The 19286-nt window shown below is 40.8% G+C and overlaps 3 protein-coding genes across 4 annotated transcripts; 2 read left to right on the forward strand and 1 right to left on the reverse strand.

Moving 5' to 3' along the window:
- Window positions 1-1473: 1473 nt before the first annotated feature.
- On the reverse strand, window positions 1474-9100 carry LOC127364746 (uncharacterized). Of its 2 annotated transcripts, none has more exons than XM_051402593.1 (2): window positions 8488-9100; window positions 1474-5959 (listed from the first exon to the last, which is right to left on the reverse strand). In XM_051402593.1, exon 2 carries the CDS (start codon window positions 5951-5953, stop codon window positions 3638-3640), a length of 2316 nt encoding a protein of 771 aa, XP_051258553.1. In that variant the 5' UTR covers window positions 5954-5959; window positions 8488-9100; the 3' UTR covers window positions 1474-3637. The 2 variants fall into 2 exon arrangements, with proteins under 2 accessions (XP_051258553.1, XP_051258554.1); XM_051402594.1 differs by having other exon boundaries at window positions 1474-5974.
- Window positions 9101-9214: 114 nt separating this feature from the next.
- Window positions 9215-12766, forward strand: chmp1b (charged multivesicular body protein 1B). The gene is made up of 8 exons (XM_051402601.1): window positions 9215-9378; window positions 10413-10510; window positions 10597-10743; window positions 10833-10901; window positions 11030-11137; window positions 11223-11266; window positions 11381-11453; window positions 12075-12766. Exons 1-8 carry the CDS (start codon window positions 9363-9365, stop codon window positions 12117-12119), a joined length of 600 nt encoding a protein of 199 aa, XP_051258561.1. The 5' UTR covers window positions 9215-9362; the 3' UTR covers window positions 12120-12766.
- A 2038-nt stretch (window positions 12767-14804) lies between these two features.
- Window positions 14805-19106, forward strand: rraga (Ras-related GTP binding A). Its single transcript, XM_051402600.1, has 10 exons — window positions 14805-14946; window positions 15265-15399; window positions 16031-16130; window positions 16219-16285; window positions 16390-16612; window positions 17098-17193; window positions 17278-17400; window positions 17500-17591; window positions 17687-17802; window positions 17897-19106. Exons 2-10 carry the CDS (start codon window positions 15373-15375, stop codon window positions 17998-18000), a joined length of 948 nt encoding a protein of 315 aa, XP_051258560.1. The 5' UTR covers window positions 14805-14946; window positions 15265-15372; the 3' UTR covers window positions 18001-19106.
- The last annotated feature ends 180 nt before the right edge of the window (window positions 19107-19286 follow it).

The following is a 19286-nucleotide window of genomic DNA, read 5'->3' on the forward strand; positions in this document are numbered from 1 at the left end:
CAGGCAGCACAAGCTTTAAAGAGCTGTGAGTGTTATAAGCAAGGGTGATAAACATGCACCAAAGGCAAAGATTCATGAGTTGAAGAATACTGGGACTGTTTATCGATCGTGGTAGACGGTCATAAACCCGACTGTACCATTTGCAACTGCCTAACTGCATTAATGCACTGAAAGCTGGGGTGAGTCAGACGAGGAACAAACAAGGTTGAGCTGTGACGCACCGTGCTCTGCCACACCTAGAAACTGCAGAGATGCTGGAGGATCATGGGAATTAAAAGGGATCAATCCATAAAGAGGTAAAGGTCAGTTTAAAGGGTGCTAAGGGGACAAAGCGAAGTGTGTTGAGAACAAATGAAGAGTAGGTGACTAATGTACCACTATACTAATATTTAAAAGCCTGAGTTTCCACAGTAGTGTGTGCAGATGTTCAGTTTCTGGATAAGGGCAGAACATATGGTCAGGTAAAGATTGGGTAAGCTGTCTTTATGAATAAATGTAACAACAGACCAGTGATGCTGGTGTTTTTCATCAGGGGGCACCAGAAGTGGAAAACCCAAACAGTGTTTTGCTGGAAAAGTGTCTATATTCTATATAAAGCATTTAAGGACTAAAGGCTGAACTAGACGGTAATCTAAATAATGCAGCATTTGTGTGCAAATGTACCAAAGTTGAACCTGAGGCTTAGGATGTATATGTACTGCTTCCTCTTTTTCAGTTTACACAATATTTCAAGTGTCCTCGGCATATATATATATATACAGGATATTCTTATAGTACGTCAGTAGTTTAGAAGAGGACCAGCCGGAGGATGGGCGTGGGCATTGCAGGCTTTGCAATGAATGAAGCTGTAGAAGTGCAAACATTTCTTTTACTCCCAAGACTAAAACTACTCTAATGCTTTAACCAAAGACAGGCTATTGCTGTGTTTCTTACTCACTTGCTTTATTTTGGAAATAAATGTATTTAACTTGGGTATGGGTAAAAGGTTTATGATCATTCCTAACTATACTAAACAGCAGCTCTTCACAACCACATGCTCCACACTGGCCTGATAGAAAGTGAACTTTAGATGTGTTTACAGGAGTTAGTATGAAATTGGAAAAACTGCCATTTTTTGAAACTGACTTAAATTTCATCCACTCAAATAAATGAATAATACTGTTAAAAACATTAATCTAAACACTGCCTTATGTCATGCATGTGTATAAACAGATTTCTCAAGTATTTATCTCTGACCGCTGCAAAGATGCCTGTAAAAAGGTTTGTGCACTTTGCATGCCAACAATGCCATGGCACCAAGAAACCACATGATACAATCTAGCTGTTCAAGGTAACCCTGAAGAGGCGATTATACACCACCATTTCATTGAAAATGCATGCAAAGACAATTACCTATCACACAAATGACCTTGCAGCTTAATGAAAATAAAACAGTGTAACTCAGGCCACCAATGGAAGACTCAAGACAACGAGTGGTTGTGTTATATTTATTACCACAATAACACAACAATCTGAGCAACTAGATATAATAACAGGAATATTTTAACTTCTCTACTGGTGAAACAGATCCTTAACAGTACACAACATACCCAAAGTCTCTAGATAGATACATCACTTTAAAGCTACATAGGGTACTACCGCATACAGTATTTTAGATGTTTTCAATATTTAGTTGGAGATTCACAAGCATGTCAGAAACACCTTTATTATTCAACAATAGCTATGTGCATTTACATTGTGCTTCAGTCTCAGATTTAGTTTAAACAGCCCACATGTCCTGTGCTTTAATTGTCTTTTTTTGAAATACTGAGAACATGTACTGTAGCTATGCATACACAATGAACAAACACACAGGGACAGAGTGCAATAACCGCTGGCTGCATCGTGGACTGAATCATTTAAATGTGCAGTAACATTTTTGCTCACAATGGTAGGCAAAACCCCAACAGGACGGACATTCACTACGTCCACTACAACAAACAACGGTCACCAGTAATACACACAGGAAGTCTGTTCAACCGGTTGAAGGTGGAAATTTGAGGGGTAAAAAAACAGAATTCAACCTGCTCTCTGTGTTTTCAGCTGTTCACTTTAGATTTGTGAACATAATTTTCTTCAAAATGCAAAACAGACAGCCAAGGCTTTCTTCATAATGCCACCAGGAGGCGAATCCTTGTGCTGTTTCTCTGACACGGAGTAGGAAGATTGATTTGATAAAATGCGGGGTGAATTCAGGGTGATATGGCCACAGCTCCTGCTTTATAACTTCTATCACTTTGCCAAAAATGATTACAATGCAAAAGCACGACTAAACACTCCCTAAGACCATAAACTCTGTCACTAATTGGGATCAGAGCCACTCTGAGCTTGGTTTAATATTCTAAGGGACCATAGGAAAATTAATGGGGCTCAGCTGATTGGGGCTAAGCTTTTCTTAACAGCGTAGTTAATAGTTACATAAATACGCTTTTAATAGTCAAAGAAAACATTAAAGGCCCTGAAAACATTTAATATTTTTTATATTTTTATTAAGAGTGATGGGGTCTTACAACAACACACATTTTTTTCAAGTTTGAACAGTTCTGGTTGTTTCACATGAAAGATTTCTGTTTTTGAATCAAAATCTTTTGAGAGTTGGTGGGTTGTTTGCTCATGATGCCCAGCCACTGTCGATAAAATCTGATTGAACCACAGGCACACAGTCCTGATTTGCTGAGTTTTAGAGTGTTAAAACTAAAAGTAAACAATAAAGAGGTTTTTTTCAGAACTTTAATTTTGATTGTTTAATATTCACCAATATTCAATGTGTAGAGAAATACTTAAGATACGTTTTCAGGGCCTTGATTTATGTATTTATTTATTTTACCAAGTGAAACATAGGGTTCAGCCCCCCTCACCACCCAAATAATTTTCTTACAGTCCCTAATGGAACTGAAGCTTCAATCTCTCGTTTCTACCTTTGAAATCAGGTGTTTACGTTCACAAATACAGAACTTACAATATCATGAAAATACCACAGCAAATTTAGTCTAATCTATGCCCTCAGTGAAAGGTGTCCTATTTCTATACAGTGAATACACAGGTACAGCCACATGCTGAAATTTACTCCACAGAGACTGATGATTCACAAAACAGCTGTACAGGGTTTTCAGAAATGGTAGGAATGTGTTATTATTCAAACTTGAACCAAATCAAGATGTTTATGTTCTATAGATTATGTTTTAATATGTTAAAGAAGTTTATCTTCTAGCCACAGAGAATTATCACATTACATTCTCCTCAACGGGGGAAGGTGACCAGTACAGAGCCCTGCCAAAACTGAGCCGAAACAGCCGTAAACAAAGTCCCTTCACTTCAATGAAATCCTCTCTGAGAGCTCTCTCCAATGTGGGCTCTTGGCGTTTTCTTTCCTTTTCAAAAGTGTTCATCTTGAAAGGGTGACATGCTTTGCCTCCAGACCCCTTTCAGTTCTGACCTTTCATCATCTTTCATGTCATATGCAGGAGGGATTTCAAAGCATTAAACAACACTGCGCCCGTGGTTGCCCGTTGTTGTTAAAACTTCCATTTGTGCCTCTGCTTGCAGAGCACCATGCTGAAAGCAGCCTACATGCCTCCCTGTGGGCATGTCACTGTAGCTACACCAGGCCAGTCTGCATGTGGACATGGAGTGGGTAGGGGTGGTAGACGAGTGGGGGCTGGGCCTGGGTGATGAAGTAGCTGCTGTAAATTGGCTCTGTCATGTACGGGGCGGGCTGATAGAAACAGGTGACATTGGCCGTGTTGGGGATGGCATTCTGCTCGCCCAGAACTCTCAGAGCCAGGACAGTGATCATGTTGAGGGTCTGTCTCCTCTCGTGTCCCATCAAACACACCGTGCTTTCATCTATCACGCGCCGCAGGGTCATCAGGTAGTCGTACTTGCTCGCCTCCTCGTTGCCGATGAAGTGGCACTGCAAATAGGCCTCAATCTTCCGCTGCTGTTCGCTCACGTCTGGAAAGTCGATGAAGAAGCGGGAGCACATGTATCGCTCCAAGGACTTGATCTCTGTCTCGCTGGCTGGTCTGAAGTTCCTCACCAGCAGGTCACTGTATTTTAGCAGGCCCCCTCCTCGAATCTCCTCTGGGTTGCGGGTGGCAATGAGGCGGTGGCGGAGATGGTCCATTGCCTGTTCAAAGTCTCCGTACATGCACTCTGCTTCGACAGTGATGGTGGGCTCCTCTACTGCCCCGGCCCAGGAGCTCACCCTGCAGCCTTTTGGGACAGTGTCTGCCAGCTCAGGTGTTTGCTCGCTGATCTGAGGCTGTGAGGCCACATTGGCTGCACATGTGCGGCTTTGTGTGTCTGAATCAGGAGGCTTCTTCGAGTGCTTTGGCTTAACACTTCGTTCGACAGTTTCACTCGTCCCAGTCCTGTCTTGAAGCGTACTGGCTGGACTGTATGTGGGAACTGTGAGGGTGTCTAAGGTCTCTGGCTTGGAGGCTGGAACATTTGAACAATGAACTTGAGCGCTGTCCTGCAAGGGAGGCTTTGGCTGAAGTGGTTTAGGTATTTCTATGGGTAGAAAGAGCTGTGTTGTGAGGTCTGACAAATCAGTCAGTAATGACCATTTCTCAGGCTTACTGATCATCTTTCGGGACATCTTTCTTTGTAACTTTGGTGAGGGGCAGTAGTCCGGTACAATGTCCTGTGATGTGCTGCATGTTTTCTTAGCTGGAGGAGGAAAGGAAAATTCAAGATGCGAGTCTTGTAGGCTCGAGGTATTCTCAGTCCTGCAGATTACAGAGTCTACTTTGAACTGAGTTATTTCTTCACAATGGACTTTTTCCTGTGGTGCTGACTTGTCTGTAAGCGTTACAGATGCTGGCTGGGAAACTTGTGACCCAGATAGCTCTTCATTACTCTGTAGCTTCAAACATGCATGCGTCATCAGCGGATCCCTGACATCTGTAAACAAAGTTTTAGGGGTTGAAACTAAAGGATAATCACTGTGAAACTGTCCTTTCTCTTTTCCATTTCCTCCACATAGCTCAACAAACACAATGTCCTCCTCTGAATGAACATCCTCTATGCCATCCGCTTCCTCTTCCTCTTGCTGTAAGTTAATGCTCTCAACTTCTAACACCTCCTCTGCCTCATGCTTTCCACCTACATGCTCAGCTTCTGCATGTGGAAGCTCCTTCTCAGGCACAGAACCTGCTTCATCCTGGCACCGACTTTCTCCGCCGGTTGCCATTGAGGAGTCTTTTTCCATGTCTGCTGCAGCATCCCGAGGAATGCTCGGTTGCTCTTGCTCTTTGTTTTTATCCTCGTTGTCTCTTTTAGGCAAATTCCCAGCATTCAATGCCAACTTTCCTCCTTGCTTCCTTTCAGTCTCCCAGTAAGACTCCAGCATGCGATCTAATATTATCTGGAAGGAATCCACGCTGAACTCAAACTGTCTCCGAAGGGAACTGACGAATCTGAGCCCCACGGTCTTGGCTCTGTTGTTAGAGAGCGAGATGAGGCTCCATCGGTCATGCTCATTGAAGACTTTCACCATCTTTTGCACATAGGCCTCCTTCATTGTCAGGCAGGTGATCTTACGTCTGTTAACTCCACAAGGTAGGAGGTCTCGGAGGCTGCCCAGCACCACCTCCTTAATCACCTGGAGGTCCTCCTGCCTGGGCAGCTCCACTCCAAAAATGATGTCTAAGTCTCTATAGCCCAGGCCGTTATCCCTCACTAGGACGTGGCTGGCAGTCGCGCCATTCAGACGTATATCTTTTACCTGGATGTCTCTTTCGACCAGCCGGTCCTTCACCACACGAATTATGTCTTTCGCTCTCACCTGCAGTGTGGGAAAGTTTCCCCGTCCATGGATGGGGATTACCTCAGTCAGGACCTTGTCCAGAGCTTGGACTTGCTCGAGGGTTAGGTTGTGGAACCTCTTCTCCGATTGAAGCTCCATCATCCTTACCTGTGAAATAGAGGGCTGACATATTACATGATGGCTAATGTCTCATGTGGCCAATGAAAGATTGAGGCAGTACAACAGAGTAGAAAACATACTGTTATATAAAAAACAGTTTGCTCTCAGAATATAATAATGCCCTATCCTTGCCCTTTTGTCTCCTGTGCATGCCCTTTTCAAATGCACAGAAAGCTTCTTTTTCTTTACACATTCTCTGTATCATTGCAGCACCTACAAACATATCCTTGAGAATATTTTTAGTCTAGGCCTTCAAAGAGCAAAGCATTTGCTATTTTGTTTTCCTCTGCTCCTCTAAGTCTCTAGTGCACAAGTGCAGAGCAGTCAAACAGATATGAATAACTGTGCCAAAGAGAGATGTTTTCACCCTCGTTCCCTTCTCTGATTGCAGTTTGTGCTATTGATTGTCTTCAACATTTAGCATAAAGGAACAAACACACGTGAGCACAGAGGACTGGGGAGGTATCTGTGCTACCACTAGGTGGCAACAGTATCATAACATATGGCAAAGTCAACTGAATGGCATAGCAAGTGCTTGAACATAAGCTACAACTGATGCACAGTAACTGATTTATTTTTGGGAAAATACACTTCAAACATCACATTCTTAGACATCTTTAGACAGATCACGTCAGAATATTCTCCAATACTGTTGTAATAACAGATATTTGCTTCAATCAATCTCAACCAGACAACAGATGTGTGTGTGCAGATGTGATTGATTAAGCTGTAAAATAAGATGAATGTGCCTACTTCACAACCTGCATTGAGTTTTGAAAGGGAGTTGGGAGTTTTTTTCTGACAGCAGTTCAATACGTTCCAGTATTATTATGAACGTCACCAGTTGTTAGTCACACGAGATAAACATTGAGTTGTCTTCATATTGAAATTCCTCCATGATCATGTGCCTGTCTGCTGTCTACAGGTGACTCACCTGTCTTTCATTCACTGGCTGACAGCTGCAGGGACAATCAGGTTGATAGATCTATAAGGGACAGGCTGTGTGGTATGTATAAGCTCTCTGCCTCTGAAGTAGGAGTGCTGAATCTAAGTTTGTCCTACCAAACAAGGCATATAATGCTGTGGTTATACGCCAGACTGCATAATGTTGCTAATAAACAGAACACTGTTGATTGATAATGTTCTTATTCCTGCTCTTATGATGTGACAATATAACATACAGTACGCTGACTCACTACTGAGGCAAATGGCAGATGCCTTCATTGTTCAGGAATTAGTTAAGGATCCTCTGGGTGTTTTTGAAAGATGAATGCTCTCATCATCCCTTATGCTGCATGCAATAAACTCATCTTGTTATAAAGGGCTTTTAATTATCTACTTTTAGATTTCTTTAATGTTTTGCATTCAGGCTTTAGTCAGTATCAGCACATGGTGATAAAACATATATGGATTTCTAGAGAAGAGAAGGAGATTAAACTTTAACATGAGAATAAAATCTAACAAAGGTTGTTAAAGTTGGAGATGTACCAATATTCAGGTCATCAACATTATTATTATTATTATTATTATGCTCACTTATTTTGTGTATAAGATCAAAGGTGACTCATATTGACATCCTTATAATACACTTATCATGACTAAATCAGCCATGTTACCAAGTAATGTGTATTAAGATAGTTTATATATAGTATGTAGATCAAGATAGAATATAATGCCTTAAACAACATTTAATAAATCAAACTGAACTCAGCTTTAGAGTGACTAAAGACAGACAAAAGAAATTTGCATTGTTTTGGTCATGTGATGCACTGTAAACAGCCTTTCAACATCTGTTGAGTGCACAGTGTCTGTGTTAAAAGCTGTCAGTGGCAGTAAGTCGGGGCACAGGGAAGCGTGGCCCACAGCAGCCTCTAGTGAATCTCAGGGGTTACATCAGCTCGGTCCTGCAGCAGGATTGCTCTCCTGCCACTTGGCTTCTTTATAGATAAGACTATATGAGTCATACAGCCCCTGAATGAAGCATCACTCGTTGGCTCTCCTGGATTATTTCCCCTGTGCGCACAAACGACACAAAATGCACCACTTATGGTGGCGTTCAGGGTCGTGAAATACATCAAATGTTTAGTCAGTAAGCCTGGTTAGTGGATAAAAGCACATTACAGACTATATTATTCAGCCTATAGACTGTCGTGATCTGGAGGCTTATATAGACTATTGGTGGACATTTTAAAACACCCCTATTACCAACAATAATTTGCACAGGCCACTTTTGTGTTTTTGCTGTTTTGCAGTCATTATAATGTCCTCTGGACTCACAGTGTTGCCCATATAAACTAAATCACCAGTTCAAAATAAGCCCAGTATCTGTAGTCTATGGCACATATACCCGTCACAAGACGTAAACGCAGGTCACAAGTTGACAGCCAGTCTTAAGTAAAATGAACATACTAATATTATTTAATTTTTTGCATTAAGGTTTAAAGCTGTAAGGTGAACTGCGTTTTGCCACAATGAGACACAACAATACAACAGCCGCACAATTTTAAAAAACTCACCTGGTTTGTGGCCAAATTAAAATGTAAAAATAAATATAAAGCCAGAGCAGCAACACAAGGAGAGAACAGGAAAGAAAAAACAGTGAGATATCCAACAGGTTTATCCGACCCCGTTGGAGAGGTTGATGCTGAAGTTAACACGGACAGTTTCCTCTCAGCGCAGGAGCACTGTTTCCATGGCAATCAGGCGTCACGAAATTTACGGTAAATCACGACGCTCGGTCTCTCCCTAACTACCGAGTGACAGCGACTCAAGTTTGAAACAAAACAGTGAATCCGAGCGCCATCCAAACGCGTCTTAACACTTTGATAAAGTTTGGACTTTTTATTGGTGGAGCACACCGATATGTGAGGGTGAACTACCGGCGTGCCACCGCACTGCCGAGCCGTTGCAGGGTGAACATCACATCAGACGGAGTGAGTCATCCTCTCTCCCCGCCGTGATCCACACCGTAAATCTAATCATCAATCAACCGCCTTCACCGCCCACTACTCGGCCGGCGCAACGCCACGGCCACGTTTATGTGACTGCGTCCACTCGTTCAACGATAACGACGCGGTGGCGGAGTTAATGTGTTAAAAGTGTCGTGTCAACGGTTAACGGTTAACGGTTAGTTTTTTTTTTCTTCTTTTCATTCACATTTTGCGAGAATGGGGGGGCTCGCTCGTGACGTCGGGTGGAACACCGCCACCACGTGACGCTGACGTCGTTCATATTTTGGTAAGACACCAGGAAGTGGGGAAGAAGGCAAAGACCGAAACCCGAAGGGCTGAAGTTGTGCTGACAAGTTTTGCTTTATTTCACTACTTTTTGGCGGACTTCTCCGTAAGGATTCGGTTGTGTAATCGTTGTAGTCTCGAGGACTCGCCCCCAGATGCCGAACATGGAGAGTATCCTTTTAAAAAACATTGGTGAGAAAGGGACGTGAGGCTGTGGTGTAACGATAACGTCAATATGAAGGCTTATGACCGAGCAATAACAACACGGCTGACACTGCTGAGATTTCTGTGTGACACACATTTGAGACATTGCTACGAGGGAAGGATATTCACCAAAGGCACAGGGGCGGCCTTATTTAGTAACCTGGACATTTCCTAGTCGGTCCCAGGCGTCGTACAATGGGAGAGAAAGGGGCTGAAGGCCTTCGAAGCTTCATTGCTAATGGCTGGGAATACCCAACAACTACAGTTTAACCATGTAGTCGGGATCTTACTCAGGATAATACAAGTAAATAAGTGCTCGGTATAGACCTACGGCTTTATGTTTGACCCGTTTCACCGGGTAATCTTTTTAAATGTAACACAGCGCCATGAAGGTACTTTCACAGGAAGTGCATTAAACATAGTCAAATGAATAGGAAACTCCAAAAATAGCAGTTACATAAGCTGTATTTGTGAATCTGCTCAGTCAAGAGTACAGTTGAGGCTATAGTATCAATTTTAAATAGCAGACGAAAGTGGCTGTTAACTTTAAACCCCATTAAGGAAAGAAAGTAGGGACATACAACCAAGGTTGGTTTACTAATTGAGCTAAGACATATTATTATAGTCTCGATCAAATGTATTTGCAACAATTATTAACAGGATCTGAGTTGAGATAATTACATTAACAATTACAACAGGGATTTAGAGTCATCATGCCTAAATGTCAAGACCTCCCGCTGTTATCTGCTCCTGCAAAACTGGCACAAAAAACCCATTTGTCTTAAAGTTGTCAATAATAATAATAATAACCATCTTTATGTAACACCTTTTAATTCTGAGTTTACAAGTGTTTTGAACAGGATACACATCGGATATGTAATTAAATATAAAACAAATCTTTAAGATAAATACCAAAATATGAGCAGAACAATAAAATTAGTCATCGCAGGTTGCTTGTTGTTTTTGTTTTGTCTTTGTTCTTCTTTAACTTCATTGTACAGAAAATCTCTTCAATTTAAAAATGGCTGCCAAAGAACTCCAAAGAAATTCCAAGAAATGTGACAAAGAGGAGAAAATTGAGAAGGCTAAAGTCAAGAAAGTAAGTTGCACATTACAAAAGCCCACCTGCTGGTGTCGACCACAGAAGAGTTTGAATGAGCCTCTTTATTTTTGTGTCGACTCTAGGCCATCCAGAAGGGCAACACGGACGTGGCGAGGATCCATGCAGAGAACGCCATCAGACAGAAGAACCAGTCTGTGAACTTCCTGAGGATGAGCGCTCGGGTAGACGCAGTGGCAGCGAGGGTCCAAACTGCCGTCACGATGAACCAGGTGCGTTAAATACTGGGTCACTGCGTGCTGCCGCAGCTTGTTTGTTGTCATTTTGGTTTCCATGTTAGTGATGGTGTTTTATTTCTCAGGTCACAAAATCTATGGCTGGAGTGGTGAAAGGCATGGATTCCACGCTTAGGTCTATGAATCTGGAAAAGGTAGAGTGTTATTTACACAATTACACGTTTCCTTTGAGCACAAACTTTTATTTTTAAACTTTTTAATTTTACTTGGTAACAAATTCATCTAAGTTACAATACAATGTCTCACTCCCCTTTTTGTTCAGATTTCAGCTCTCATGGACAAATTTGAACACCAGTTTGAAACTCTGGATGTTCAGACAGCCCATATGGAGGACACCATGAGCAGCTCAACAACACTCACAACACCACAGGTACATTTCTCTTTATTCTTTCTTTTTGTCTGACGGTGTGTTTGAAAGAAATACGCATTCACTGTAAATCTAATGTGTGTTTCAGAATCAAGTGGACTCGTTGCTGCATGAAATGGCAGATGAAGCAGGGTAAGCTTTGTCCTAACCTTCTCTGTTTGTGGCAAACATTATTATAGTAAAGGCGATAGATTGCAGCGTAAATAGTGGTTGTTAATTGAATGTTGGTTTGTGCATTATGTTTAGATTGGACCTGAACATGGAGCTCCCTCAGGGCCAGACAGGATCAGTGGGTACCAGCGTGGCCTCTGCAGAACAGGTACGTGTGCAGACGTGGTACAGATAAACTTTAGGTATAGATTCAAAAACTTTACATAAACAAGATTGTGATTGCTTGTAGCAATGTAAATTAAAAGTTTATCACATAGATTGTGTAATAAATAGACACAGGTAATGTGATTACAGCAAAGACATTTAAAGGTCTGAAGTGTATATAATATAATATTCATAGGTATGTTTTCATTTGTGGATAATCACCTGAATATAAGAATCCTTGTGTTTTTGTTACCTTAGAATGATCCGTTTTTATCTACAGACACCGTGGGTCGCCTTTCACGGAGGCCCCCATGTTTCTATAGTAGACCAGAATGGACAAACCAATCAGGGCCTTTTGCATTTTTTGCATGTTATGCTGCCACCGTGGTTTCTCCTACACACTTTACAGCCCGTTCTCAGTCCCAGGTCATCCAATACAGACACCAGAGGTGTTCAGTTAGTTGCAATTTGCAACTTCACCATTAGATGGCACAAAATCTTACACCTGGTCCTTTGCAGTATTTGCAACAACTTTAATGGAATGGATTCTCCACATAATCCTGATATAACTCCTCATCTTCATCTTCCTCCCTAATACCCATCTTTGCTCTCTCTTTATCCAAAGGATGAACTGTCTCAAAGACTCGCCAAACTCCGAGATCAAATGTGAAGTACGCCTGCAGTGGACTTCAGATGTGGAGCTCTGGAACACGTGTACACTACCTGAATATTACTCCCAAATACCTTTTTATGTACATCGAGTCTTTTCTCCTCTTTTCATCCCGTGTGTCTCTGTCGAGGAGCTACTGTATCATGTTTTTGTTTGTTTCTGCAGATAACGGGCCCCTATTGGTTCTGAGTTAATAATAACCTTTGGATACCTTTAATGTAAACTAACAGAGATGCTGGTTGTGGAAAATTTATATATTTCTCAAATATACATATTTACCCATGAGGAAGATTAGCTTTATTGTTTAATATGTATACTTAAGAACTGCGTATATTGTTTGAAAACATGAAGCGTGACAGTTATTACTGTGTGTTTATAGGCTGATTTCATATACTCATGGTGAATACGCTTAAGGTTTTGGGCTATAGAATTAAATTGTTGGTTCATACGTGCATGATTGCAGAAAACATGCATTTATCTCTTCTTGGTATCAAAGAGTTAAAGACCTTCCCCCTTCACTGTTGGGTTGATTTGTTGTATCGGATGTTAAGTCCGTGTGTTTGTCTGGTCATCTTCAGGATTTTCACTGATCATTTGGGAAGGGGTTACATACAGCGAGTAAGTAATAAAATTTTATAATACTTTTATCTCTTTGCCTTTTCAATAAATCAATTTATAATTTTCTGTATTTCCATATAAATCTCTCTTCCATCTGTAGTGAAAGTGAGCTACAAAACAAAGTCAGATATTGCAGTACTGCCACTTCCAGCTGTCACGGTGTGAACAGGCGACAATGGGTATTATTTATCGACATTATGTAGGTACCAATGTTTGGATACAATAAATGCCATCTAGCTAACATCCTCAGAGAACCAAAAGAATAACAGCTGAGACAGTACATCCAATATGAAGCCTTCATAAGAACTGTCAGACATTTGGTGAAATACTTTAATATAAACATAAAATATGACATGAAGAATTGCAGGTGTGTGACATCTGACCACGGCCTTACTAAGTACTAGTATTTAGTACTAGTAAACAAGTGGTCCAAATCAGCTGCCACATCTTGCTCCATTGCATGCAGATGAAATCAACTAATCCATCAGTGTGGAATCTAAAACGTCTATTTCTGAGCAAGAAAAAAACAACCATGTTCAGAGAGATGCCAGTGTCATTTGGGAAGGTTATTAGTCTGCCATGGGCATGGTATTAAGGATATGTTCATAAATATATAGAATTTCTTAAGGACAGCTCAGTATACGGTCTAGAATCTCTCACTACTGCTTATTTATCTCACTGGTCTCTTTCCTTTGACTGGTCAAATGCGCACTTTGCTCCAGATGTGACCCATGGTTGTATAAACCCACGCACACACATAGTTAAAGCCTGTGTACTACTACTCTATATAAATATAAATGCTGAATGAGAGTCACAGAAGATAGTGGGACAGCAGTCTGTTGTTGTTTGTTACTGCACAGGTTCCAGCAATCAAGAAACACCTCATCGACACATCCGGTGAAAATCAAAATAAAACAACAATCGAAAGAGAAAGACAGAAATGGGATGCCCCGGGTGGCTCACCTGGTGGGGCTGGGCCCTTAGTGCAGCGGCCATGGGCTCGGGTCCGACCTGTGGCCCTCCTCCCTCGCTCCTTCCTATCCACCTTCAGCTGCCCTGTCCATTGGGGGAAAATATATATTTTTTTAAATAAAGAAAGACAAGTTTGGGCGCCATGTTTGAGTCCAGTATCCAGTTCCGACATTCACGGTGAGGGTGCTTTAACCATAAATGTATGACTTCTTATTATAAGAGCTCTAATAATACAGCCTCAGCTTCAAACCTCCATAATCATGACTGTTTACTGCCATCTAGTGGTCATTGGGTCGAACAGCAACATTATATTATACTCGTGTATATAGATTTATTTATACTGATATGTAAACGGCATTAATGTGATTGTATTAATATTAACGGTATATGTTATAACTATCAATATTAATAATAACAGTGTTTTTTAAAAGGATGTCTCCCTACATCATTGGGCAGGTGTTATAGTGATAGCACTGTTTACTTTATAACAGTAAATATTGGCTTGTTGATTTTTACTTTCTCATACAATCTGTTTTAATTACATTTTATTCCAAAGGATATTCATTTATTTTCACATCTTAAGACCTAATGTGTTAGAGACACAAATTGTAAAATTGTATTATTTATAGTAATTATTATTTATTAGTGTTATTAGAGTTATCTAAACTCATTCATAAATTACCATGCCAACCACTAAATTACGATCTACAGGAAGACATTTAACATAACTATTTATTTCGGATTGTTCACGTTATTTATTTTAGTTTGTAGGTGAGTAAGGAGATTAATTAACTTAATTAAATTTTTTTACATATTCACCTTTAAGATAAAGATAAAGGTTTAAGATAAAGGTGAATACACTCCTTTTAAAAGCCTTTAGTTGTTTCTTGTAATATCCTCACTCTTGGCCTACATGTTTACAATTTTACATTTACAAATAATATACTTAAAATATTTTAACACATATTTTTACCTTTCCGCTGACCTCATCTGATTTATTGATTGATTTTGTATTGATTTTACTTGTTGTTTTTTGTTTTTGTAACGGAGCTGTCCGTCACGCAGAAACTGGAGCGTTTTTATGTCATCATGTGACTTTGTCGTAAACAGGAAGCAGCTGATCTTGACTTCACTGCCTGCTCCTACCAAGTAATGTATACAGCTGTTATTCTTACAGGCAAATAGAAACCACAGTGTGAAGTTTCTTCAGTATAAGTGGCCGTTCTGCTCCGTCTGGGTGAGTAGACGACACACTTCTGGATTTTAACTTAGCTAGCTAGCCGTTTAGCTTGGCTAAGCTACATGACACTTATCTGGACTGTGTGTCGTGCTAGCTAGCTAGCTTAGCATTAGCTGAGGTGTTTATGCGGAGAAAGAGGAAACGAGTTTAATAAAGTTAGTAAACTGCTGATATACTCTCGTATGTCGAGTAAGCTCGTGGCTGGGTACACATGTTTGTTGGTCTTTGAAGCGTTTACACTCGTCCTGTGGAGTTAGTTGTGTTTCTGCTCCAGTCAGTGACAGCTAGGTGAAGATATTTGTGTTTGTTCTGCAGCTGAAGGAGAGGAAGAGGAAGAGGAAGAGCAGAGCTGCTGCGGACTCACACTAAAGTCATCTGACTTTCAGCTCAGAGAAATACTCTACATCGTGCCTGTTGAGGGGGATGTCAAGCACAGCAATGAAGAAAAAGGTAAAAGGCAAAGGCTAATCGATCAGTGTATGTACTGAAGTGTTGTACTTTATATTAAGGTGCTTGTACTTCCATTTAATGCATCTACACAGTTGGTCACATTTAGAGCATTGCCTGTTTTCCAATGCGTTACAGTCAGACCCTCCATAATAATGGAAAATACACAATTTGATATGCAGTATTTCATTAGATCTGTCTCATAATAAACGTATAGGTGGAGAGTGTCTATGCAGGACTTGTAACAACATTGTGGTAAAGTTCCCACTTCTGTTTTGTACTTTGAGAACAATCAATGCTTCATTTGGTTCATTCTCTCAGTGGCTCTGGTGACCTGTTAACCATGGTTGGCTTTTTAAAGTTCATTTTTAACCTCTCTAAATGTGACTGATTTTATTGGCAAATCAGTTTATTTGAATTAAAATAAAATGATAAGATTTAGTATTTCTCCCTCATATTCCTGGCAGTGCAGAGAACAGTCTGAAGCAACATTTCAGACTGTTCAGAAAATATTAAAGGAACAATTAAATTAATAAATGGAAAGAGTCTGAATTTTTCTTCCACTGCAGGTCATGAGATTAGCGGAGAGGTTGGACTTCAGCGACGGTCTAATCTGTTGAATTTGTGCTTTCAGGTGTTACTGATGGGAAAAAGTGGGTCTGGAAAGACCAGTATGAGATCAATCATCTTTGCCAATTACATAGCTCGAGACACACGCCGCCTTGGAGCTACAAGTAAGACTACTTTAAATAAGAGTGCAACATAAAGATTTTTCTTTAATCTCATCTGTTAATGAATCATTTTATCCTTTGTTAAATGTAGTTGACGTGGAGCACTCCCATGTACGGTTTCTTGGCAATCTGGTTCTAAACCTGTGGGACTGTGGAGGGTAAAGTACATTTGTTCATTAGCTTAACTTTGCACTAGCTTTGACAATTCACAGACTTTCCCCTAATCTGTGGAACGCTGCCCTGTGCTTCCTTTACCCATCAGACAGGACACATTCATGGAGAACTACTTCACCAGCCAGAGGGACAACATTTTCAGAAATGTAGAGGTGCTTATTTATGTATTCGACGTTGAGAGCCGTGAGCTGGAGAAAGACATGCACTACTACCAGTCGTGTCTGGAGGCCATCCTGCAGAACTCCCCCGATGCCAAAGTGTTCTGCCTCGTTCACAAAATGGATCTGGTGCAGGAAGACCAGAGAGATTTGGTAAGCTTAAGAGTTTTCATCTGATTGTTAATAATGGTCTCCCTCTCTTGTGTTCACAGTATCACCAGTAACACACATTTGAAACTCCACTCCTAGTGGTAGAACTGTATTGAAGTAATTTTACCTGAAGCTGACAATCTTGAGGCAGATTTGTTACTAGCATGAGAATAAAGTGGCATTAAACCATTTTATAATATTTTATTTGAGGGCAATGAAATCATGAGGGTGACATAAATTAGCCGGTCATGACACAAAAATGTACCTCTAACAAAAAAAGTGTAGACACATACACAATACAGCCTACAATTAGGCTACATACATCTACACATCTGCTTTAGATGATGATGATGATGATGATGATGTAGAATAAGGGCAATTTGAATTGACATGTTTCTATATTTGTGTCATTTTTCTTTTTATACATTTGTTATTGATGTTTAGTGAGGAAGAGCACTAAAAGCTAGACGCTGTCCATGTTTTTACAGATCTTTAAGGAGCGTGAAGAAGATCTGAAGAGACTGTCCCGTCCTCTGGCTTGCACGTGCTTCCGGACGTCAATCTGGGATGAAACCCTGTATAAGGTTGAGACGTTTGACCAGTTTCACGTTCAGATGTCTGTGGATAAAGTCGACACTGTAAGAAACACTTTGTAACTGTCTTTACAGGCCTGGTCCAGCATAGTGTACCAGCTCATCCCAAACGTCCAGCAGCTGGAGACAAACCTGAGAAATTTTGCGCAGATCATAGAGGCAGATGAAGTTCTTCTGTTTGAAAGAGCCACTTTCCTGGTGAGAGCAACCTTTTCGTCCGGCACCACGGTGCCCTGAGCGGGACATCTGGATCTAGTAATGAGAGTTTGTTTGCTTTTTGTTGTTTTGTGAATGCAGGTGATCTCCCACTATCAGTGCAAAGAGCAGCGTGACGCTCATCGGTTTGAGAAGATCAGTAACATTATCAAACAGTTCAAACTCAGCTGTAGGTAAGTTCACGCTGCAAAAACACTCCAATCGCTCCACACATCACCTGCTGAACCTTTGTGTTTCTGATTAAAATTATTATTTTTTTTTTATTCAGTAAACTCGCGGCCTCTTTCCAAAGCATGGAAGTGAGGAACTCCAACTTTGCCGCCTTCATTGACGTCTTCACCTCCAACACATATGTCATGGTCATCATGTCGGACCCCTCCATTCGTAAGTAGCGGATATGACATTTCTCTGCGGTGCATTCAAGAAACCAAATCAGTTAATAAAAATAAGAAAATCCATGTCTTTTCTTTTTTCCCAGCATCTGCAGCCACTCTCATCAATATCCGTAATGCTAGGAAACATTTTGAGAAGTTGGAGCGGGTGGATGGACCCAAGCACAGCCTGCACATGCGAATGCGCTAGCCAGCGCCATTGTCCCAGTGGATACTCTCAGCCAATCAGTCCACAGACAACATGTTGCAGCTTCCCAGCTCCGATGCATATGAGCAGCCCTGCACTGTTTCCTCTATATCTTCACATTCAATCACAGTTATTACGGGAGAAATCATATTTTCTTTTCCTCTACAGTGATCATAAGTATCTTGAACAGCGATACTTTCTGTTGAAATATTTGCCCTAACTTGACACATTAAAGTAAAATGAATAGTTGTGTTTACTCTGAAGGGGGCTACTTTTGCTGGCACACTTTGTCTTATACAGTAGATTCATTTCCTCCATGCAGTGAGTCCCAGTGATCGGGGGATGTTGTCCCCAAATGATAAGCAGTAGATACTGTTTGATTTTCAAATGCAGTTTGTAAGCTGTTACACTTTGAAAGTACGAACAATATAGTTATATTCAGAAAAATATAATTTGTAATGTGTTTTTTCTGCTTTTATACGTCAGCAGCGCTCACTACTTGATCAACATTTACAAAAGGGTTATATTTACAGTAAATATGTGTATATATGTATATATTTGTACGTATTTACTTCCTGTACAAACCATCTTGCTCAGAGATGGTTCATGTTTCACTGCAGCGTCTCTGACCATAAGGCATTTTGACACTGCACCAGTTGTTCTGCACACATGACATATAGTGGCAAATGTTTGATGTTTAGGCGGTAGGGGGTGTGTGTGTGTGTGTGTGTGTGTGTGTGTGTGTTTTTTGTGTATTTGGGTGGAAGGGGGTACATGACAGTTCAGTGCACCTGTTGCACGAGTTGCATGGAGCAGACAGCAGTGCATGTGCAGATGGAGCAGCATGTTTGAATTACAATCAGTTCATTGCATTGAATTTAACAACATGACAAACAGCTTGTTTTAATTTCCTTCGTTAATTTCCTAAACATTCATGATTATGGATGAACACTGTGTGATTAGATTGAAGGTGGTTAAAGTTGATTGTAATGAGTTAAGATTGATACACCAGCCTGGGGAGTACCAGCTCACAAAAGTTATACATTCTCTGCCTACCAAATCCCACTGAACACTTGGTTTCAACATAAAGCGTCTTCCTCCAACATAAATTCTTGTTGAATCCAATGATTAGAAAGAATATACTATATACCACACTGGATTACCCATGAAACCCTTGAACCAAGTACTGCATTTCCTCAGTCTGTAGGTAAACTAGGTGTAAATCGCACACGCACTGCTGTGATTGTTAAAAGTGTCTTTCAGTTGGACAGATGTTATTACAGGTTAGT

Source organism: Dicentrarchus labrax, unplaced genomic scaffold, assembly GCF_905237075.1.
Source record: "Dicentrarchus labrax unplaced genomic scaffold, dlabrax2021, whole genome shotgun sequence".
Classification (NCBI taxonomy): domain Eukaryota; kingdom Metazoa; phylum Chordata; class Actinopteri; family Moronidae; genus Dicentrarchus; species Dicentrarchus labrax.